Source organism: Sorex fumeus, unplaced genomic scaffold (assembly GCF_029834395.1).
Source record: "Sorex fumeus unplaced genomic scaffold, SorFum_2.1 ptg000037l, whole genome shotgun sequence".
Classification (NCBI taxonomy): Eukaryota; Metazoa; Chordata; class Mammalia; order Eulipotyphla; family Soricidae; genus Sorex; species Sorex fumeus.
The window spans coordinates 42,137,960-42,163,590 of record NW_026606094.1 but is presented as its reverse complement, the minus strand read 5'-3'; the positions used below and the strand labels follow the sequence as shown (position 1 = coordinate 42,163,590).

At 38.9% G+C, this 25,631-nt stretch overlaps 1 protein-coding gene across 4 annotated transcripts in view; it reads right to left on the bottom strand.

The window, feature by feature from the left end:
• The window catches only part of CDK14 (cyclin dependent kinase 14), a 710,477-nt gene that overhangs the window by 491,966 nt on the left and 192,880 nt on the right, over positions 1-25,631 (bottom strand). For all 4 annotated transcript variants that reach the window (XM_056118543.1, XM_056118544.1, XM_056118546.1 and 1 more), the window contains one exon: positions 19,488-19,582. In XM_056118543.1, coding sequence (XP_055974518.1) covers positions 19,488-19,582 — 95 coding nt within the window. The remainder of the gene's footprint in view (positions 1-19,487; positions 19,583-25,631) is intronic.

Sequence of the window (25,631 nt, the reverse complement as noted above, 5' to 3'; positions counted from 1 at the left end):
AGGATGCTCCCAATACTCTTTATTTGGTGCTCCCTTCTCTATCTGAGCTCCCTTTTCCCCTAGCACGTGTGGCTGACCTCCAAGCCAAGAAGCAAACCTCCTGGTACTAATCTCAGCCACTCTTGGGTATTAGTCTCCTATTTTGTTACTTTATGTTCCCCAGATAAATGCAATCTTTCTATGTCTATCCCTCTCTTTCTGACTCATTTCACTTAACATGATACTTTCCATGTAGTACCACTTGTATGTAAATTAGGACATTGTATAAAAGCCAGCTAAGCTCAATGAGCAAAAACTATAACCCAGAAGGCTCAACTAGCACCAAAAGCTCGGTAAATCCTCAAGTTCTGACTTTAATAACAGCATCCTGCGATAAAAAAATTATCTCAAATTTTCTCCTGCTGAACATTTTTTTAATAGTTCCATTTGTCATTTCATTGTAACAAGCAATACATGGTAAATTATCTTGCTAAGGGGGCAGACTTGGGGGGAGGTTGGGAAATTGGTGGAGGGAAGATCACACTGGCAATATAATTGGTCTTAGAATATTCATGCCTGAAACAACTATATTATGAACAACATTGTAAATCACAGTGTTTAAATAAAGTATACATATATACACACATATATATTGTGTACATATACACACATACATAAATGCACATGTACAAATATATTTTTTATTTTAAACAATCATTCACACTCTTCTGGAAGTCTCTTTATTGCTTGGTTCTTGGCTGGTTTTCTGGCTATCTTAGTAAAAATCCCTCTCATCTTCTGGTCGTTCCTTTATACAATTCCAACTATCAGTGCTCTATTATTCCATCTCTTCAACTTCACTCAGAGATGTCATATATTATAATTAATAATCCTTTATGCTTTGAGCCCAACTCCAGATGCCTTCAAATCTGCAGAGCTTAATATAAAAATTTCCACACAAACATATTTTTTTTTAAAGGTTTCACTCTGTTTAACCTATTCTGCTGCCTTCTCATTAGAAATTCAGCTTCCTTTGGTAAACCCAGTAGGCCTCATTTGTAATACCTAATTTGGATCCACAGTCTCTCCATTTCCCTCTTCTTTCTCCTAAGAGGTTTGATCAGTCACACAGCAGAGGACTTTGGTTCCTTCTCTGAAATCTCAGGGGGGGAGGGGGAAGGTTGTCTGTCAGCACCTGCACTACCTGATAAACTGCTTCAGGTTTCACTTTTCTCTCTCACCCACTGGGACAACCTGAAGTGACTAGAATCTTATTTTCCACTGACTTACAATGACATTTTCATCTATGAACTGAAGTTCCTTGAGTTCAAAATTTCTCTCATCGGGGGCTGGAGAGATAACAACACGCGGGTAGGGCATTTGCCTTGCAAGCAGAAGACCTGGTCCAATTCCCAGCATCCCATATTGTGCCCCAAGCACCACCAGGAGTAATTAATTCCTGAGTGCAGAGCCAAGAGTAACCCCTGAGCATCGCCGGGTGTGACCCAAAAAGCAAAAACAAAAAAATTTCTCTCAGGAAGGGGAAACTGGTGGTGGGATGGTTCTGGAACACTGTGTGTCTGAAACAAGTCTATTATGAACAACTTTGTTAATCATGACAAAATATCAATAAAAATCAACAAATAAAATCTCTCCCTCTTCAGAGACAATACAAATAAACCTGCAGGAACATTGATTTAACTCCTGAAACTGATTTAAATCATCGAGATAGTTAAAAACAGAGCAATCCCAATGAGGCAATTTTCAACTGAGACAGAAAAAAAGTTTCATATTTTTTAAGAATTTACAAGGAAAATAAACTTTACTTCTGTGAACACTGAAAGGAAGGAAGCATATATTTACTTGGGATCAACCATTAAAATGAAAAAATGTCTCTTGCACATGAGAGCTTTAGAGTAATTTCCTTTCTGTCTGGAGATTTTTTTAACCTTGTATATTTTTCCTAGAAAAACAACGCTGAGTTTGTATTATCTTTTCCATTTTCATATTCTACTGACAGAATAGATATTGCCCTCCAGTTCATTTTGATGAGAAAATAAACAAGAGGCCAAAATTCAACTTCCTTGGCAACCTAAGTATTCTTAGAGAAAATATCTGATCCAGCCCCACTCATTCCTCCAAATCTTTCCTTTTTGATCATAGCCTGCCAAAATTGAGTATTTTTGTGAATACAAGTCTACCAGAATTCAAAAGTGTCTCAAGTCAACAGTTTCTACATATAATCTTGCATTTGAATACTTAATGTAATTTGTGGTATATATCATCTCCACTGTTAAAATTTCTCCCGATACTTTGATTCTGTAGTATGTATCAGTGCTGAAGAGATAACAATCATTTGTCTAGAACTGTCAGGTCAACCTTATCATTTTAAGTTATGATTACATCTGATTTCATCCGTTTCTGCATTAATTTTTGTTCCAAATTTGGATTTTCAATATCTTGAATTCTTCTAAGCCTATAATTTATCAAATTATTTATTATTATTTATTAAATTATTCTGAGCCTACATCCACTACCCAGCCACTGCCACACTCCAGGACTCTTTCCGGACACTTGGGCTGAAACTCACACACAAGTGTAGCCCCACAAAACCAGGTAAGCGGAACTCTGAGACCTTCGACTCCAGGCTCAACGGACCCGGGAACAGAGATCTACTGCATGCTCCCACCAACCACAGGTGACCAAGGGATTAAAATCAGGATCCCCCAGATAGAGAAGGAAGCACCAAATAAAGGGTGTTAGGAGGATCCTCCCAGGATGGGAGAAGCATGCTGAAAGTAGACTATAGACTAAACATGATTGCCACTCAATGCCTCTTTTGCAAACCACAACACCCAAAAGGAGAGAGAGAACAAAAGGGAATGCCCTGCCATAGAGGCAGGGTGGGAAGGAGGGGATGGGGGGGGGTGGGAGGGATACTGGGACCCGTGGTGGTGGAAAATGGGCACTGGTGGAGGGACGGGTATTTGATCATTGTATAATTGAAATACAAGTGTTTCACTAATAAAAATTAAAAAAAAAAAACAGGAGCCCCACCCTACCCTGCCCTGTCTGCTTCCACCAACCACCAGCAATCCAGAGATTATATACAGAAGACCCACCCTACTGGTACCAGATAAATACCTCACCAGCAGACCTCCACTACCTCCACTAGCCAGCCGCCACCATGCTCCAGGACGCTTTCCGGACCGCGCAGCCGCTTCACATCATAAGACACTTAATACCCATCATCCAGGATTGCCGGACCATATTTAATAGGGTTCAAATATGGTTTGAACCATGGGAAAACCTGCAAGGGCGAATAGAGGCCGCCTAAAATCCTCTATCCCTCTCGGAGAGCCTGGCAAGCAACTGAGAGTACCCCGCCCGTACGACAGAGCCTGGCAAGCTATTAGTGGTGTATTCAATATGCCAAAACAAGTAAATACAATGGGTCTCATTCCCCTGGCCCTGAAAGAGCAACCAATATGGCAGCGTTAAGAAGCATGAGGATGGACAGGCTGATAAAATCTCAAGACCGAACTAGGCTGCCAAAATGATGAAGGACAAAAATAACTGTCTGCACTTTCAATGCACGTACACTGGCATTGGATGCATATATCAAGGATCTGATGGTACAAGCACAAAAGATCAAGTACAACATCATTGGTCTGACCTAGACAAGAAGGCATCAATCACATCACACTATTTTCAACACTGGAGAAGAACTGTTCCTTGAAACATGAGACAAAGCATCATCGGAGGTGTCGGTGTCCTTGTCAACATGAATTTGGCCATGAGCACTGATTCATTCAAATGCCTAACAAACCGAATGGAATGATTACACTTGAATAGATGTGGCTCACTGCCGGCAGTTTCTATCTTTGTTATCTACACACCAACATCCAACTACGATGAAGGAGAAATTGAGAAGTTCTACATGGAGCTGGAGAAGTTCTATAAAGAAGACCACACCTTCTACAAGATCATTGTTGATGATTTAAATGCCAAGATAGGACCGAGAAGATCAGTGGAAGAACTCCACATTGGGACCATGGCCTACAATGGAATGAACAGGGTGAGAGACTGTCTTGAGTTCATCATGTCGACCAGGACCATCCATGGTAACTCACAGTTATAGAAGGCCAAATCTAAATGTTGGACATGGGAGTCTCCTGGTGGATGGTTCCATAATAAAATTGACCACATCATATTCAATCAATGGTTTTGCCTGACCGATGTCGCTATTATCCCAAGATTTGAAACAGTATTGGACCACCATCTCCTTTGTGCAAAATCCTACTTCACGGAGTGGGGGGAAAGGGCTGCGAAGTTTAAGAAGAGAACTTCCAGAAAGACCACGAACTGTGAGTTCTTTGGCACTCTTGAGGCAAATTGGGAATATGCTGTCATTGACAACATTGACAAAGAATATGATCAACTGGTTCGGCACCTACATGATTGTGCAAGGAATGGCGAGAGAAAGATAGCCACAAAAATATGCCTGTTTTCGAAAGCTCTTGAGCTTATTCACCAATGTGGCTTAACACAAGCCTCGGGGACCCGCAAGCAAACGTGCAAGCTCGAAAAGCAGTGCAGAGAAGTGATCGAGGAAGACCTCAAAGACAGAAGAGCAGCACTGCTGGCAGATGTAGCAGAAGCTGGGAAAAGCATTTGCAATGCCCACCTGTCCTTCGACAACTACAAGACCAAGATGACTGCCTTCCGATGTCCTCATGGATCTATCACATCTTCCAGAAGGGCAATGGAGAAGATTATCCATGACTTCTACACAGATCTCTTCGATAGGCACATCCACCTGCCCACATACAAAATTCCGCAGGATGGATATGTTGTTCCCAACATTCTCCATTCCAAAATCTGGCACGCCATTTCATCAGTAAAGAAGTGAACAGCACTTAGCCCAGACAAGGTCAGACCACCTGAAGAATCTGCCATTGGTACTCATCAATGCACTGGTTCGGCTCTTCACACGCTATCTGTGTGAATGCAAGATTCTGTCCCAATGGAAAACCAGCAGGACTGTTCAACTGTACAAGAAGGGAGACATCCATGACATTGGCAACTCTCACCCAAGCTGCCTATTGTCTGTCATCTACAAGTCATCCTGAATAAGATTGGCAGAACACTAGATGAAGGACAAGCAGGCGAGCAAGCCAGGTTCCGCAAAGGATTCAGCACGATCAACCATATCCACATGATAACCAAGCTCACTGAGGTTTCTCGGGAGTTCAAGATGCCATTCTTTCTAACATTCATTGATTTAAAGAAGGCCTTTGATTCTGTTAAAACGGAAGCAGTCACCAAAGCCCTAGACAAACAGGGCGTTCAAACTCAATACATGAGGATCCTCCATAAGCTATATTACGGATTCACTACCAGAATCTCCCCATTCTACAAAGAAGTGATCATCCATGTCAAGAGAGTGGTTCATCAGGGTGATACCATTTCACCGAAACTCTTCAGTGCCACCCTCGAGAACATCTGCGACAACTGGAATCGGAAGAAATGGGACTGAAAATAGACATTCGGCAACTACACAAGCTCCACTTTGCTGATGACATCGTTCTAATTACACCAAACATTTGCCAAGCAGCATAAATGCTGGCCGACTTCGACTGTGAGTGTGGAAAAGTTGGACTGCAGCTGAATCTCACGAAGACAATGTTTATGAGAAGCAGTCTAACTGCTGATGTTCCATTCACTCTCAACAGAATGAACATCTCTGAATGCAACATCTCCGAATGTACCTAGATCAAGAAGTGAACATAACGAATGACCTGGCACCTGAATTGTGCAGGAGGAAGAGAGTGGCTTGGAATGCTTTCAAGAGCGTCGAATAAATAGCTAAGAGGATAACGAACCTCCAGCTCTGGGCACATCTCTTAGGTTCCACTGTTCTTCCTGCATTAACATATGCCTCAGAGACCTGGCCCTACGAAAACAGGATAAGAACACTATTCGGGTCTCCCAAACAGGAATCAAAAGAGCTATGTTTGGAGTATCACACTTCACTCAAATGAGAGAAAGAATCCGGAGTTCCGACTTTCATTGAAAGTCAAGAATCAGGGATGCTGTCTCATTTGCCAAGGTGTTGAAAATCAGATGGGCTGGACACATAATGAGATTTGGAGACAACCACTGGACTAGAGCCTTTACTGACTGGATTCCACGGGACGTCAAAAGACTTCATGGCCGCCCACCTATGAGATGGTCAGACTTCTTCATCAAGACTCTGAACGACAATTTGAGGCTCTTGGTGTTCCTAGAATGAACAGATGCCATTGGGCTACACTAGCACGCGACAGGGATGAATGGAGACGTTACTTGCGCCCACTCCAGCAAATCAAAGAGTAACAGGATGTCAAGTGATCAAGTGATCATTATATTAGTGAGAAATTTTGGTAAGTCATTTAAATTTTGACTGAACATTTACTTGTTATTTTTCAAGTTACCATATCTAGTCTCTATAAACTACTGCTCCCTAAGGCTACACTACCCCTTTACCATGAAATTATGTAAATTATCTGAAAAATTAGATGTGATTTTTTTTTATTCTTAAATACTTATTGAAATCATTGCTTTTAAAAATGTAGATGGATCACAAAGTCATCAAATTTTATCTTCTGACATTTTCCTTCTTTATTTCCTTATAGTTTTTAAATTCGGGCATGACACCCATTGGTGCACAGAGCTTACTCATAGTTCTGTGCTCAGGGTTAACTCCTGGCAATGCTACAAGGACAACATGTAGGAGAATGAATAAACTGGGGTCAACTGCATGCAAGGCAAGTGCCTTATTCCCTGTATTATGTCTCTGGCATTCAGTCTGCAGAAATTTTTTAACATTTCTTAGGGTAAAAACAATAACAGTGAATTATCTCACTTGTTACCTGGAGATAATTTCTGTTTTTCCTCACTTTTGAAGGTTAATTCTATTTAATATAGAATTTTGAACTATTACTTTGTTTAAGGCTGGAGCAATAGCACAGCAGGTAGGGCGTCTGCCTTGCACATGGCCGACCAGGATTTGATTCCTCCATCCCTCTTGGAGAGCCCGGCAGGCTACGGAGACTATCCTGGCTGCATGTCAGGGCCTGGCAAGCTCCCCATGATGTATTTGATATGCTAAAAACAGTAACAAGCCTCACAATGGAGACGTTACTGAAGCCCATTCGAGCAAATCGATGAACAATGGGAGGACTATGCTGGTGTGCAACGATACATTAAGAATACTAAGCATTTCACTCCACTCTCTTCCTGTTATATAATTTCTTCTGAAAAGTCTGATGTAATTCTTAACCATGTTCCTCTCTAGGTAAGGTATCTTTGTCCCTCTAGTTTCATGCAAGATTTTCTTCATTCTTTGCAGTTTACATATGATATGCCTAAGTGTGGGCTGTTTTCTTTTATGATAATGAAATAAAGACACAGACAAAATTATAGCATACTGAGTTTGATAGGTGTTTGTCAAGAATTCTGAAAAGTGTTCTTCATTATTATTTCAAACATGTCCCCTTTCTTCTCCTGGCATTTCGAATATTCATGTCATACTGTTTTGCATTGTCCAAATATTCTCAGGTTTTTCTGCTTTGCTTTTTCTTCTTTGCATTTAAATTTGGGGAGTTTTTATTTATAGTTTATAAATTCTTTTGCTGACATGAATCCTCTATTTAACAAAGCAACGGCATCTTGTACTTCTATTAGAATTTATGCTTTCTTATTTTCAGCATTTTTTTCTTTCAAGTTCCCATTTCTCTGTTGACATTATCCACCTTTTCTTGCATGCCGTCTACTTTTTTCCATTACAGGCCTATTTAAAACATAATATTTTCAATTCCAACATCAGTGTCATATCTAAGCCTGCCTATGATGATTGCTTTACCATCACAGGTGATTATTCCATGTATTAGCCATTTTCTTTCCAACTTCGGTCCCTGACTTCAGGGTTCCAATCTATTTTTCAATTGTTTATGACTATAGTGTCTATGACTTTTTGCTCTTTAGTTTTTAGAGTATCTTGTAATTTTTTGTTGAATATCAAACATGTAAGAATTTACATACTGGGGGCTGGAGTGATAGCACATTGGGTAGGGCATTTGCCTTGCACGTGGCCTGCCTGGGTTCGATTCCCAGCATCCCATATGGTCCCCTGAGCATGGCCAGGAGTAATTCCTGAGTGCACCACCAGGAGTAACTCCTGTGCATTGCCGGGTGAGACCCAAAAAGGAAAAAAAGGAATTTATATACTAATCTGGCAAAGAGTTGGACTGTACTCACAGTTACTGCAGCTAGAATTATCAAGGCTTTGAAACTTCTAGTTGACTCTGACTCCTTTTTACTTTCAGCTTCCCTTACAACTACTATTCATTAAGAATCTGTACCTAGGATCTCTCTCAGCTATAAATCAATTCTGCTCTACTGAGCTTAAATCTCGGGGATGTGATCTTCACAGGTATTCCATGTATAAGCCATTTTCTTTCCAACCCCTACTTAATTCCCTGACTGTAGGGTTTCCAGTCTTTTTATGAGACCTTGTTCATATTGTCTTCAACCACTTAAGTGAGAGAGAAAAGATAGATACTGCTATATGTTAGTAAACATCCTGCCACCATCCAAGATCACATCTAGAAAATAACTTTCCTCTGAAGAGTAGAGTTTTGTAATAAAGAGTTTTGGGGGTATATTTCAAAACAAATACTCTTGCTCTCCATATTTCCACGATCCTCACTATAAGAACTATGTGGTTTCTGGGTGCTTCCTTTTGACGGTGGCTCCCATAGTTGTTCATCTACACAGAGTCTCCAGTAATTCACCAAAATTTCCAATGGATATCTTTACTAGTTTATGACTGGCAGTTTGTGCTGCACGTATGAAAACTCAGCTATGTCTATATGGATGAGTCTGTGTCTCCATATTTTAGTGTTATATATGACTTCCATTCTCTTATAGTCTCAAAAAAGTTAATGTACTGGTTTTTCTTTATGTAAGGACAGAGAAAACATTTTCTACAGCCTTTTTATGTTGGATTTTAAGCTAGAAATCTCAATTCCTATGTCTTATGCTCTCACTCTAATAACAAAGCCACCAAGCTACTGAAATGCTGAATCATGTTCCCAGAGAGATCATACATTGTAGGATATTTGCCTTGTATGAGACCAACCTGGATTCAGTCCCTGACACACCATATGGTCCCTGAGCACTGCCAAGAAAGATCCCCAAGTCCTGTCAGGAAAGATCCTTGAGCACAGAGACATGTGTAATTCCCGAGCACTCTTGGGTGTGGCTCAAAAAATAAATAAGACAATTAAAGACCTGAGTCATACAGAGCCAGCAACAACTTGCCAGTCATATGAACAGATCATGTTGGCAATATATATCTCACATCCCAGTGAAGCTGTACAAAACTATAGCACATGGAATAGAAACAAACTTTTCCTGCCTGGCATTTTCCCAGTTGCAGATTCATTAGCCAAATAAAAGGCAATTATTGTTGCAACTCTCTAAGTTTTGGAGTGGTTTATTTTGTAGCAACACTTAAAAGCTGAATGTTCCTAAAATGATCTTTAGGGTTTTGCTAACTTGTCAAAACTCAACTCATGTAAATCTCCGCTAACACATCCCATGACCACAGTTACAGGTAGCTCTGAATCAGACACACCGTGTCTCTCTCCCTCTCTCTCTCTCTCTCTCTCTCTCTCTCTCTTCTCTCTCTCTCCTCTCTTCTCCTCCCCTCCCTTCCCCTCTCTCCCCCCTCCCCCGAAACACTCTTGTCCCTATTCTTAACATTTTGGACACCTCTCCTCCTTTAGATCTATATATAAATATATTCTCCATAACAAGACTTCCATTGTCCCTCCACTTAGCGTATTGGTCTCAGGCTGTAGAGTCAGTACAGGAGATAAGACACTTGACTTACAAATGGATGTCCCATATTTGATTCCTGCAACTGCACATAGTCCCCCAACTACTGCCAGAAATAGGTGTCCTGAGCACCACAGGGTGTGGCCCAAAACTGCCCATATAAATAAGTTTAGCTCCTATTTATACATTTGTCTCACACCAAACCCATGATTATCTAATTTAATTGTTTCTTATTGTTTCGTGCCCTTATGCAATTTAAAATATGTCTCCTAACTTGATTGATTTTTGCCTTTCCCGCTAGAAATGTATGCTTTATAAAATGAGCTCGTTTTTATTTAGCAAAACATATCCCCTATGTGACCTGATGGCAAGAATACAATAAAGACTTAGCAAATATAGACAATGGAGTAAGTTCTTGGAACTAGGTGCGGCCTCCATGCATCCTTATTTAGATCAGTTTTGCTCAACCTCTGCACTTGACTTTTCAGGCAAAATAAGAATTCATTGCAAGATATTGTCATTTTCATCTGTAAATATTTCACAGCAACCTCAGATTCTACCATCTAAGGTGACAGTACTGTCCTCCATATGCTCCAAATGTCTCCAACTATCATCAAGTATGTTTCGCAGTGCAAAACGGTTTAGTACTGGCTTGGACCAGAAAGATGCTCCTTCCCTAAAATCCCAGTTCCAACAAAATGATAACAATTAATAATAAACCAAATATTGGATGCGGGTGTTTTAAACCAAACCTAATCTTTCCCACCTATCTTATCCTTTCCCTAGTCCTCCTTATCCTCCTCACAAACTTCTTAAACTAAACTATGGAAGAGAGACTCTAGAAATCTTCACATTATGATTGGAAATGTCTACACTAATGCTCTTAGAAAATCCCTCTACTACTATCAAAAGAATGGCTCCCTTTCACCATTTAGCACAGAAAATATGTGAGCACAATTCTAAAGAAAGTGAGCATCACTAACTGTTTTGAGGATTTCCTAATCGATCTTGATGATAAAACTAACAGACCAATACATTTAAACACTGTTTAATGGGGAAATTATTCCTGCAGTTTAGTCTAATAATTTAAACCATGTTTCCTGTTAAACAAAATCCTCATTTTCACTTGGGTATCAAAAAAATTAGGCATTGTTTGCTCATCTGCATCAAGCAAAGTGAAACCAGCTATGCCAATGAGCCAGATTCTGTTTTTTGTTTTTTCTTTTTATTTTTGCATTAGAGAATTTTTCCTCTAATGCAAGACAGAGTTGAATTTGCAATTTACGAGGCTTAGGGTTTTAAAAAACACAATTAGCAGATGTTGGTGGTTGGTTATTATCCTCCCTAAACTAGGTAAGGAGAATAATTTGAAACTTTTTCAAATATTTCAACTTTCACCTCTATACAAGGAACACCTGAAAATTGCAAGGAGCAAACTCTAACTTCATTTAAAAATCCAATACACAACGCTTTGTATAACATAATGGTCTATCTTGTGCATTTAATTACAAAGCTAACCTAACTATTCTCATACATATTATGTTCATGCCCTGTAAATCAAGAGTGCTGATCTCTGACATGAGAGTGCATGTCAGCTTTGGCCCATGGACCCAGTGTCTCAAAGAAATTAGGATAGACTTCACAAGAAATAGTGGATCTGGGGAACATCTTAGGTAGAGCTTATAAAATGTAATTAAATGTCTAATAGACAGCATCTCTTATTTGTAAGTTCTCAGGACACTGGAACTCAGTATGACTGTCCCTGTGTCAATATTTAAATCTGACACTTTACTGAACCCTGAGTCCAGAATTTTCCATCTGGGGATTTCTGACTTTTAGAATTCTCAAACTGCCCCCTGATGCAGTTTTATTGGAGTTTACCTGTGGGCAAGCTATAAGAGCCACCATTTTTTTAACTCACACATTCTGAAAAGGTGGTTGACTACCACTGTTTTCCTTCTTGCTGCTGCTTGTTTTAATTAACAAGCCTTGTTTCTCCTAGGGATTAGAGAAGCTCTCTGAAAATGCATTTAGTATATTTCAGTCTTGGTTTGGCATAGTCTCTCAATTTATGAGGTAATTTAATTCAAGTACAGTGATTCAACACAAACTGACAGAATGAAATGGTAAAAGAAGATTGGCACTTTCAATCATTTAAATTTCATCTTACATAAAATGAGCAAATTCCTTCACTGTTCTTCCTGACCTCTGAGATGACAATTTATGGCTGCCATATACCTGTGTGAGCAGGCTTCTAAGCACCTGAAAGAACAAAGCTTGTAACCTTGGGCATCTTCATCTCAACAGAAACTAAAGATAAACAGGAGAAAAAATGACCGGAAGTCAAACTTCACTGTGCAGTGGTTTCATCTGAGAAAGTCCATTATTTTGAAAGGTGGAACCAAGAGCAAGTGTTTTATTCTTTAAATGACATCTGAAGAATGAGAACATCAAAAGCAAGTGACAACAGCATCACAATTCCCCTAGATAAAATAGCAAGGAAAGGAAAGGTATCTGTTCCAGAATAGAGTGAGGTTCATAATCTCTCACTATTTGTGGCAGGGTGATATGGGGGTTGTGCAGGGGAGTCGCTGCTAGAGGAGCTGAAGCACCTTAGAAAGACTTGACTAGCCCACCAGCGGATCCCCTACATAAAGGAGCTTCTTCCACGACATCTCCAGCTTGGCAGTGGAGAAGACCAGTAGCCATAGCTTATCCCGTCAAGAGCCATACACTCCTGAGTACTCCTAAATACAAACAATCTACTGACATGTTCACATTACAATGATTTAAGCCATTTCAGGGGCAGAGCAATAGTACAGAAGGCATATGCTTTGCTAGCAGCCAACCCAGGTCCGGTCCCTGACATCCCATGAGGTCCCTGAGTATACCACCAGGAGTAATTCCTGAGTGAAGAGCCAGAAGTAACCCCTGGGCATCACCGGGCATGACAAAATAAATAAATAAATAAATAAATAAATAAGCCATTTCCAATGTGACATGTGATTGTAACTTTTTTTTTTTGCTGATAAAAAACATGCATAATAAAATAATTCCGACTGCTTTTATTTAGTTCAGAGTACTCAAACTTTTAGAACTTGATGGGAAGGTCTGGTAATGAAAGAGTGAATATTTAATTATTCTTGCTTGGGAAGTAAAACCCCAAAAAAGAATTGTCCCAACAATTCTGAAAGTATACACCATGATGAGAGAGACTTGACTTAAAAGCACACAAAGGTCTAGCTTCTAGATTCAGACATTTCAAAAGAGAACATATTTTAAATGCTTTCACAGTATACTGTGTTAAAGAACCTGAGAGTAGACTTCAAAACCTCTAAGCTCTCATCATAAGGACAAAATATGCAATTATACAAGACAACAAATGTCAACTAGGCTTACTGTTCCATTTTGCAATATACATAAATAATTCTTCTATTGTAAACCTAAAACTGACATGCAAAATGTTTATTATAACTCAATGAAAATAATATAATATTTTAGTTACTCCCATCCCTCTTAATTTTTAAATCCTACAACATTTTACTTAGGACTTTCTTACTGAATACTAGCCTTTATAAAAATATGCTTCACATTCTCACTTATATAGAGTTATTTATGTGTGACCCATCACCCTTCAAGATTGTTACATTTCCTGAAGGCAAAATCCACATCTGTTACTCCTTCTTTGCCAACAGCATAAAAATAACAAAATAAACACTCATCAGTAGCTTCACCAATTCAAATGGTGTTAACAACTTTCTTGATGTCCATATATCCTAAGGAAACTGAAAGGTTAAAAGATAATTCCAAGTTTCAGGAAGACATAGCTTTCATACACCTGACCAAAGCCAATGCCAAAACATGGGATCTCCTCACCACTGCTCAGCATAGACCAGGAGGCTCTGCACTACTGCTGGGTGGCTCTGGTGGTTCTGGGAACAAATGATCCTGAGTAGTACCACATTCTTGGGTTCCAGCACTGAGCCACTTGGCCCTGATGGCCAAGTATTGTCAGTCGGACAGACACACTGAGCACTGCTGGGTAGTTGCCACACCTTCCACCCCTCACTTTCACAAAATAACTGGTTTCAATGTGCTGAAGAAAAGACATTTTTAGAGCCAAAGAGACTGTAGTGCATGTTTGCATGCAGGAGATTGATTCAATAACAGGCAACACATGAATCCTGAGCACCACTGGGCATATCCATAATCACCATGGGTGTGGACCAAAAACCTAAATAAAGAAATTTTAAAATAGCAAAGTATTAAAGTATAAAATAGCAAAAATATTTTAAAACTGCGAAGTATTTGGCCAATATAAGCATTTGTATTTTTAATGCACTGCAAAATGCTACTGGAATATAAAGCAAAGAAGATAGTCAGGAAACCAAACCAGGACAGAGATTACTATTCAGAGTAGTCACAAACTGCCTCCATTCCCCAACACACAGAAAAACATAGACACACACACACACACACACACACACACGTGTGTGCATGCACTGAAAAATGTTGCTATTTTAAAAATTTCTCTCAAATACAAAAATACGGGAAATTTAAACATGTTTTTCTAAATTAGAAAAAATACAAAAAGCTTAATTGTGATCCTTGCAGTCTTGCAGGTTCATATGGTTGAAGTTAAATAACAGTAACATTCAGAACCAAATTCATTGCCAAAGGGGCTATACAGTATAAGACTTCGGCTCACTTTCTCCCTATCCTATGTGTCCCACAGAAATAAGAAATTAAAGAATTCAAGATAATAAGGCTTCCTTTTCTTCTAAAATTAGAAAAAAAGTAATAGCAACTATACCAAAAACTATTACAAAAACCTCTTAGTGGATCAAGGGCCTAGAGAAAGGATATTCTTTGTTAATACTGTTTAAAAAAACAAAAAATAAGTACTATATCTACCATAAGTACAGAGAAAAAAACACTGCCACAAATTTAATATCAAATTAATTAACTTTGAAACTAATGCTATGGTTTGAATGTTTCTTAAAAAAATAATAAGGTGAGAACATTATCTCGTTCAACCTCTGTAAACAGTACCAAAAATCCTCATTAAAAAAAGTAAGTAAGAACGAAACTCCCCAACAATCAGTAAATTCTACCTTTGGGCTTCTACTCTCAAAAACATTAGTCAAAAAAGACATATATTCACCATGTTCCTAGTGGTACTTAATACTATAATGCCCAGGATATAGAAACACAAACGTACAACAACAGACCAGTAGATAAAGAAGCTGTGGTATACATACACAATGAAATGCTATGCAGTTACAAGAAAGGATGTAATCATCGGTTTTGCTACAACACATATGGAATTAGAGGGTGTCACATTGAGCAAAATAAGTCAGAGGGAAAAGGACAAAACCAGATGATCTGAAAAACAAGACAAGAGAATAAACAGTTTAAAAATGACAATCCCTTGACTTTGGACTCCAAAACTTGAACACACAGTGGGGAGGAATGAAGAGGAGACCAGAGATGACAGGGACAGCGATGGAATGTCACTTTGGTGGTGAGAGCGTGAAGTAACTTTGTACGTCAATATCAAAAATTCTAACAGTATTATAACCTGCTTACTTAAACTAGAATAAAGGCGGAGAAATAGTGAGCAGGTAAAGTGTTTTCCTTGCATGCAACCTAACAGTCCCTGAGTACCACCGGGAGTGATCCTTCAGCACAGAACCAGGAGTAAGTCCTCGGTACTGCTGACAGTGGCCCTAACACAAAAGACAACAACAATAAAACCTAGAATAAAAAAACAAAGTAAAATAAAGATAAACTGAACTCCTTATTCTAACTGCTTCAGAATGTTACCTTATTTTGAAATGTATTCTTTACAGAGGTAAGGAAGTTAATACAATGACATTAAAGTTACCCCTAATTCATACAACTAGTGCCCTTATCAAAAGAAAAAATGGGGACTAGGGCAGAGAACTAGTACAGGTTGTTAAGGCACCTTCCCTCTACATTACCACCCCTGGTTTGCCACCTAGCACTTCAGATGGTCCCCCAACCACTGCCAGAAGTGATCCCTTAACACAGAGACAGAAGTAAGTCCTGTGCTTACTCAGATGTGACTCATACTCTCATTACCACCTGAATAGAAGAGTGAGATAAAAGCTTGACCCTAGAGACATACACACAAGAAGAGCATCACTAGAAAGACTAAGGTAGGTGTGAGACATCAGACTGATATGTCTATAATCCAGGAGTTCCAAAGACTGCCAGCACGCCACAGAAGCTAGGAGAGAGACAGAACAGGTTCCTCCTAACAGAACCAACCCTCATAAGAAACCATGTAGGCCAACATCTTAATCTTAGATCTAGCCTCTAATTTATGTCTATTTTGAGACATAAATTAGTATTGTTGAAGTCATCCATCCTTTGGTACCTGGCTTTGGTAGCCCTAGCAAACTAATATCATAAAAGTCAATAACAAAATCCAAATTGTAAATCAGCAAATTTATGTAAAACGTTCTCAAAACAAAAATCCGTGGGATCACTACAAATACCGCACAGCTTTATTGCAGCATAATAATAGCAGCTCTTGGGGAAGATGCTAAAGGTAATATTTAAAGATGGACTCATCAATGCAGAAATTTATGAGAGATCGGGGAGTGCTGGAACAGAACTTCCAACATTTAACAGGGTTTTTTAATGATGCAGTGCTTCAGGAGACATTTCCAAACAACTCTGGAGTCTCTAGATGGCACATAACTTGTTTGGTCTGACCTTGCCCCTTAAAACAAGCAAGTACAAGCAACCTGTCATCTCCTTAAGCAGGTGAGTGGACAACGGTTTTCATCTCCAGCTGGAGGAAATTAAATACACTAGTAAGCTTGAGACTGCTTGAGAATTGCTGACAAGATGCATTTAGACCTTCTGTGGCAAAAAAAAAAGTATTAACTGTCAAGAACTTTCCTTCTCAAAGACTGTAAACACTTAGACAGTGTCTTTATTCAGACATAATAAATGAGGAATTTTTCAACTACCTGAAGGATTTTAACATAAATCTTCAAGTAAAACATTTCACAGAGTTATTACCTTACATCTGGAAATCAGCAGAGCACATCTTAGGAGAGAGGGGACTTCAAAGTGATTGGTTCGTTTCCTTATAATGAAACAGCATGTTTGCTTCTGTTTGATTCACAATTAAAACAAGTCAGAGCATATGTGAAAACCATCTGGAATATTCAACAAGGACCAAGTCTTTTCCAGAAAGGCCTTATACTGTGGAAACAGTATAATGTGATAATGCTCAGGAAAAGAGTGGCTTCAACCCACACAGACACAGAATGAAAAAGATTTGCCACTATTTTGTACAGATTCAAACAAAGTTAAAACTCTCTAGGTTCCAAGATTCTTGGTCCAACGGAGATGATGATAGCAGAGTTTACTGAGGGCTAGGGAATACAGCTCAATGGTAAAGTGTCTGCCTTGTTTGCATTAAGACCAGGGTTTGACCCCTGACACAGCATAAACAACAAAATAATAGAACCAATCTACAGAGAGTGGCGAAGAGTAAAAGAGACAAGTGTATCAAACTTTATGTAAAATAATAGCTTAATCCAGTGTATTTTAACATTATTAACATTAGATGTACAAGCAGTTTTTAAACAGCAGAGTAGAATTTTCCTTTAGGAAAGAATATAAGATCTTGGGATACAAACCAACTGTAACTTGGGATAAAACACTGCCAAAATTAGTAAAACCAATCTCTGCATTTCTTATCCTGTATGTATGTTTAGAAGACATCACCAAAGCTGTTTCTAAACTTTTGATGGAAAACTCCTTTAAAAAAGGACAGGAGGAGAGTTTCTATACTTCACTCCACATGGTGGGGAGGGTAACTACAAGTGGTGGGAAGGTGTTATGATGGTGGGATTGGTGTTGGAATACTGAACATGTAAATTACTGTGAACTATTTTATTAAAATGTTTTAAAAATAAGAGAAAAAATGATAAATAAATAAATTAGTAAAACCATTTAGACCATTTCTATGACAATCAATAGTGCTCAAGCAATAAAGATAAATAATGAATATCATGGTCACAGTCCTCCCATTGTTCATCGATTTGCTCGAGCGGGCCCAGTAACGTCTCCACTGTGACCACTATTACTGTGTTTGGCATATTGAATATGTCACAGGTAGCTTGCCAGGCTTTGCCGTGCGGGCGAGATACTCTCAGTAGCTTGCCAGGCTCTCCGAGAGGGGCGGAGGAATCGAACTCGGGTCGGCCATGTTGACCGCTTCCAAGGCAAACGCCCTACCGCTGTGCTATCGCTCCAGCCCAAATAATCAATAGACCACTAGATTTTGTGTTGCTTTTATTATCTATCACATTTATTTTTCATTCATATTTTTCAGAGACCAGTTTTGAAAAACTATCTATGATCTCAAAAAAAAATTTAATAGTACCATTTTTTATTTACAAGCATAGCAACATTTCCTTAGTAACCTGGTTTCCTCTATTAGGAATAATGAATCCTTTACCTTCCAAATTAAAAAAAATGAATAAAAATGAATATCAGAAAAGTCAATGACTACCTGCATCAACACACAGTCCAAGTTTACATCAACACACAGTCCAAGTTTGAATTATACACTTTTAAAATTTTTTTTTCTTTGTGTTCACACTTGTGATGTTCAAAAGTCACTCCTGGCTCTGAACTCAAGAATCACTCCTGGCAATGGTTGGGGAACCATATGGGATGCCGGAGATTGAACCTGGGTCGGCTGTGTGCAAGGAAAATGCCCACCCACTGTAATATCGCTCCAGCCCTTCAATACTTTGAATGAACTCACAGCATATGATTACCTTCAATATCTTTTGGGAAAGGGGCGTACCCAGTGATGGTCAGGGCCTGCTCCTGGCTCTGTTTGCAGAGCTCACACCTGGTAAGCTTGGGGACCATGTGGGGAGCAAGGATAAAACCTGGGTTGGCCATGTGCAAGACAACTTGCTGTTTTATTTCAGTGTAAAATATGTTTTATTCCAATGCTATATCCACTTTACGAAAACTCTACCTTCTATCCTCTGTATCTTTAAATGCTGCAGTGATCATAGGGGTATGTATGGGGGTCTGTATGTATAGGGGTCTGTCTTCTCAGTGTGGAAATAATATACCACAGGTATGAAGACAGGTAGGAAGAAGAGTTTCAGTCTTTTTTCTTTTAACTTCTGAAAGATGATGAACAGTTCAATTTTAAAAGATGTCATGAATAGCCAATAGTCACTAGTTAATAGCGTGGAAATGAAGTCTCATGTGAGGAGCCCAATTCCAGTGAGAGAAAGAGAAAGCATATCAGGGGAGGGTGTAGAAGAGAAACAATAAAGTTGAACAATCACCTGTTAGTAGGGAAAAACAATTCTACCAAATTCAACACTCATTAAAAAGCAACAAAAAAACTAAGGTGGTGCAAGCTATTGTATACTGATTATGAATTACTTAAATAGACTGCTAAAAATCATGTAAAGAATAGGAACTGGTGGTAGAATTATGTGCATAAGAAACAATTATTAATGTATACACCACAAAATTTATTTATTTTTAAAATAAAATAACAGGTACATTTTATTTGTCAAATACTGAGAAACTAATGAACTTACTTGCTTTTCCCTTTGTATACTGTAGCATAAGATCCTTCCCCTAGTTTTTCCAGTTTTTCATATGAGTCAGCTTTTCCAAATTTGGGACTTGTTGGCTAAAAATGAAGCAGAGGAAAACAAAACAGGTTGTATCAAAGTCATCAACACTAAATACCCCATTTTGTTGAAAACACACAGATTCCCTATCATTTCTAAATAACTTTTTCTGACATAAAATTATTATACCAATTGAGTTACAAAAGTTAGAAAAACAAATGAACACAGTGTATGAATTTAAATTAATCTATAATCTAACTGCCAAGAGTGAACTTCTGTTAACATATTGACATTTATAGGGCCAGAGTGCAAGTACAGTGGATAAGGCACTTGCCTTGCATGCAGCCAGCCTGGGTTTATTCTGCAATGCCTCGTGGTTCTCAGAACTTGCCAGAAGTGATCCTTGAGCACAGAGCCAGGAGTAAGCCATGAGGGCAGTCAAGTGTGGCCCCAAAACCAATATATATCCTCTCAGAGTACTACTACTAATGATTGTTTTTAGATATAAATAAAATTAAAATTATTCTACAATGCTTTGTACCTTGACTTTTTTGTTGTTTACTTAATATTGAATGAATACTATCTATATTGTTATTAAATCTTGCAATTTAAGGTCTAGCAAACATTGGTGGTGCATGGACTAAATCTGCCTTCTCCCTATTTCTGCATATCCCATAAGTTGACTTTTGGAGAAAAATAGAGGATTTGGGCCACACTAGTGGTACTCAGGGGCTACTTCTAGCTCTGCTCAGAGGTGGTGCTTGGGATATAATACTGTGTTGGAAATGGAACTGGAATTGGTCACAGGAAAGGCAAGTGTCTTAACCCCTATATTATCTCTTTGACCTCTAGGTCTATTGTTTATTGGTGCTGGGAGACACACAAAAGTTTTTTGAGGGGGTTAGCAGGTGATCATTGCTGTGCCAGGGACAAAATTCCAACATCACACATGCAAACCATGCACTCTGGAAATCTGAGCTATATCCCAGGTACCAGATTTTACTTTTTGTTGGGGGAAAAAGAAGGGTGAATACACCAGAAGAAAAATTAAAAATTTCATAGTATGTAAAAATTACATTAAGATGACCTTAAAGCTTTATTAGAACACAGTTAGACTCAACAAGAGTTGCAGCTTAAACAGAGAATATATGCCTTCCAAAACTAGAAAACTAGCAGGGTCAAATAGAAAATGTTTACTATTTGACCCTGCTGTAAATCAGTGTGATTTTTACAATATTCAGCCATGCCAAGAAACTCTTATAATACTTTTCAGTGATAATGCAAACAGATAGCAAAAAAATGTTTTATCCCAATGTTAGAAATTGAAACATAATAAAACTCAAGGAGCTAGAGAGATACTACAGAGATAATACAGTGGTTAAGGATAGTATAATCAAACAGGTTAAGGATAGTATACTCAAAACAGTAGTGGAGGGATGTTGATACTCTTGTTGATGTTGATGGTTGGAGTGGTCTGGCAACACTGTATTCTGGAAACATTAATATTAGCAGCATTGGAAATCAGTGTGACTACATTTCAAAATAAAAGAAAAGGCTACTAATAGTGATAATCCATAAGTAACCAACTTAATGAAAGACTATCAGAAAGTTTACAGAATACTACACTTGGATTTGTGTCCTTCTACCACTCATTAAAAAAATCTCTACATACCAGCAATGAAGCTGACTCACATTGAATATAAGTTTTTATGTGGCAAGTTGAACATATGCTCTGTGCCTTCTTTTCACCCAAAGTGTCACAGAGTTAGAAAAAGACATTTTTCAAAACTTAATATTTTTCAATATTTTTTTCAAGGCATTTGTGGCTCCGCGACATCTTATCATCCCATTCCTACTTTAGACAAACTGGCAGGCTACGGAATGTAACCTGCTCACACGGCAGAGTCTGGCAAACTCCCCGTGGCGTACCCAATATGCCAAATACCAGTAACAATGAAGGGTCTCATTCTCCTAACTCTGAAAGACCCTTGAATATGGCACTTTCTAAAAAAAATCTGAGGGCTAGTACAAAGAGACATTACAGGGGCCTGCTTGAGGCAATCGATGAATAACAGGATGGTTGTGATTGTGATTGTGAATATTTTTCAAGAATGGGAAACAAAGAATTGCTAATTCCCAATCAAATTGTTGAGGTTTTTTCGGCAGGGCCTGGCAAGCCACCTATGAAGTATTCGATATGCCAGACACAGTAACAACAAAGTCTCCAATGGAGACGTTACTGGGCCCGCTTGAGCAAATCGATGATCAACGGGAGGGCCTTTATTTTACTTTACTTACTTTTTTGAAAAATAGACAGTAATCAGGATCAAAATTTAAGGAAAATAATTGGGGAAACCTAAAATCTCAAAATATTAGATTATTATGGCTAGAAAGAAGCAAAATTCTCTAGGTATATATGAAACTATATATATATAAATATATATATATATATAAATCCAATCAGGGCGTACAAACTCAATACATCAGGATCCTTCGTGAGCTCTATTGCGGATTCACTACCAAGATCTCACCATTCTACAAAGAAGTAATCATTCATATCAAGAGAGGGGTTCGGCAGGGTGATACCATTTCACCAAAACTCTTCAGTGCCACCCTCGAGAACATCATGCGATGACTAGAATGGGAAAACATGGGAGTGAAGATAGATGGTCGGCAACTACACCACCTCCGCTTTGCTGATGACATCATTCTAATAACACCAAACATCAGCCAAGCGGCACAAATGCTTGCGGACTTTGACCGTGAGTGTGGAAAGGTCGGACTACAGCTGAATCTTACGAAGACAATGTTTATGAGAAACAGCCTTGTTCCTGACGCTCCATTCGCTCTCAACGGAACCACCATCTCCGAATGCAACAGTTATATATACTTAGGTCGAGAAATCAACATGATGAATGACCTGGCACCTGAGTTACGCAGGAGGAAGAGAGCGGCTTGGAATGCCTTCAAGAGCATTGAAGAAATAACTAAAAGGACAAAGAACCTCCAGCTACGAGCACATCTCTTTGATTCCACTATTCTTCCTGCATTAACATATGCCTCAGAGACCTGGACCCTACGAAAACAGGATGAGAACACTATTCGGGTCTCTCAAAGAGGAATCGAAAGAACTATGCTTGGAATATCACGATTCACTCAAATGAGAGATAGAATCCGGAGTTCTGATCTTCGTCAACGCTCAAGAATCAGGGACGCTGTCTCATTTGCCAAGACATCAAAAATCAGATGGGCTGGACATTTAATGAGGTTTACAGACAACCGCTGGACTAGAGCCATTACTGATTGGATTCCACGAGACATCAAAAGATCACGTGGACGCCCACCTATAAGATGGTCAGACTTCTTCGTCAAGACCCTAAATGATCGGTTTGAGGCTCTACATGTTCCTAAAACGAACAGATACCATTGGGCTACGCTAGCACGCAACTGGGATGAATGGAGACGTTACTGGCACCCGCTCGAATAAATCGATGAATAATGGGGATTAAGTGATTAAGTGATTAAGTGATATATGAAACTGTTCATAGCAGACAAGGTAGAATACTCCTAAACAGACTACAAAAGCATCTGCAGAGAGATGACAGCTGAAAACAGAGGTATTCAAGCCCAAAACATAAATCAAGGACTGTAGTAGGCAACAGCCAGAAGAAGGAAAATATCCACCCACCCCCATGCTGCAATCTTTGCCTCTCACACCCACTAAAGTTTACAGAAAACAGAATAAGCTAGGAGCAGATCAGCTATCATATACAAACAGACAAAAAAAATGAGTATATAATCAAAATTTATAAGTCATTTAAAGAAAATCAGCATTCTGAAAGATAATCAACAAATTCAATAGATATGTAAGTTAAAACACTTAGGAAAAAAATAGTTGACACTGCAAAGGTAGAAACAACTTTGAATGAAAATAACCATTAACTTCATGAGGATTTAGGAAAATATTACTGCTTATAAAAAGAAACAATTAGAGAGCTTAGATGTTAAATATTTAATCAGGGAGATTAAGAAAATGATGGGCACTGAGTATAAAAATGGGACAAAAGTGAAAAAGAAAAAAATTAATGTCTAAGCAGAATTCTCTTATTTTTTAATTTTCTTATTGCTCAGGAAAGGATGCACCTAAATAGAAATATTAAAAGGGAAATATTTTTACAGAAAACAATGGTTATAAATGATCACTCTGGACAAGAATTGAGTGTTGAAAGCAGGTAAAGGGATATACATGATAACCTTCAGCATCTGTATTGCACACCATAATGCCTAAAATGAAAGAGAGAGAAAAGAGAGGTATCTGCCATAGAGGCAGGCTGGGGTTGGAGAGATGGCTTTAAGGGGTGGGAGGGAAGCCGGGAACAGTAGTGCTGGGAAATTACACTAGTGGAGGGATGGGTGTTGGAATATTGTATGACTGAAATGCAATAATGAACAATTTTGCAATGCTCTATCTCATGGTGATTTCAATTTAAAAAATTTAAAATTAAAAAGAATATTCAAACAATATTTCTAAATAAAGAGAAAAATTATTTCAAATCATTAATACTATAGTCAATATCAATGTTCAAGAGCAATAGAAAAGCTTCTATTTTATTAACCACAACAAAAATTCTGTATATCAAATGCCATTTTATCTCAATAGTTGACGTGGCTATTTCTTCGACGTTCTTGAAGGCGTTCAAGCCGCTCTCTTCCTCCTGCGCAGCTCAGGTGCCAGGTCATTTGTCATGTTGACTTCTCGACCTAGGTACACATAGCTGTTGCATTCGGAGATGGTCGTTCTGTTGAGAGCGAATGGGGCAACAGGAACGAGGCTGTTTCTCATAAACATTGTCTTCGTAAGATTCAGCTGTAGTCCTACCTTTCCACACTCACGGTCAAAGTCGGCCAGCATTTGTGCTTCTCGGCAGATGTTTGGTGTTATTAAAACAATGTCATCAGCAAAGCGGAGGTGGTGTAATTGCCGACCATCTATCTTCACTCCCATTCCTTCCCATTCCAGTCGTCGCATGATGTTCTCGAGGGTGGCACTGAAGAGTTTCAGTGAAATGGTATCACCCTGCCGCACCCCTCTCTTGACATCAACGATCACTTCTTTGTAGAATGGTGAGATCCTGGTAGTGAATCCGCAATACAGCTCACGGAGAATCTTGATGTATTGGGCTTGAATGCCCTGATTGGCTAGGGCTTCAATGACCTCTTCCATCTCAACAGAATCAAAGGCCTTCTTTAAATCAATGAACGTTAAACAGAGCGGCATCTTGAACTCCTGAGAAACCTCAATGAGTTTGGTTATTGTGTGAATATGGTCGATGGTGCTGAATCCTTTGAGCAACCCGGCTTGCTCGCATGGTTGTCCTTCATCTAGTGTTCTGCCAATCCTATTTAGGATGACTCGAGTGAACAACTTGTAGATGACAGACAATAGGCAGATAGAGCGATAGTTGCCAATGTCATGGATGTCTCCCTTCTTGAACAGTAGTACGGTCCTGCTGGTTTTCCATTGGGATGGAACTTTGCATTCAGACAGGTAGCGAGTGAAGAGCTGAGCCAGTGTATTGATGAGTACTGATGGCAGGTTCTTCGGGTGTTCAGGTCTGACCTTGTCTGGGCCGGGTGCTGTTTGTTTCTTTTTTTTTTTTTTTTTTTTATTCAAAGTTTTATTTTTATTTTTTTTTTATTTTTATTTTATTTTTTTTTTATTTTTTTCCCCTTTATTTTATTTTATTTTTTTTTAAGTTGTAGATTTACAATTTTTTGTGCTTTGGTTTCAATTATACAATGCTCAGATACCCATCCCTCCACCAGTGCCCATTTTCCACCACCATGGATAATATCCCTCCCACCCCCATCCCCCCATCCCCCCGTCTCTGTGGCAGGGCAATCCCCTGTGTTCTCTCTCTCCTTTTGGGTGTTGTGGTCTGCAAAAGAGGCATTGAGTGGCAAACATGTTCAGTCCATAGTCTACTTTCGACATGCATCTCCCCTCCTGGGAGGATCCTCCAAACATCCTTTATTTGGTGCTCCCTTCTCTATCTGAATAGCCCTTTCCTCTAGGATACCCGGCTGGCCTCTAAGTTATGGAGTAAT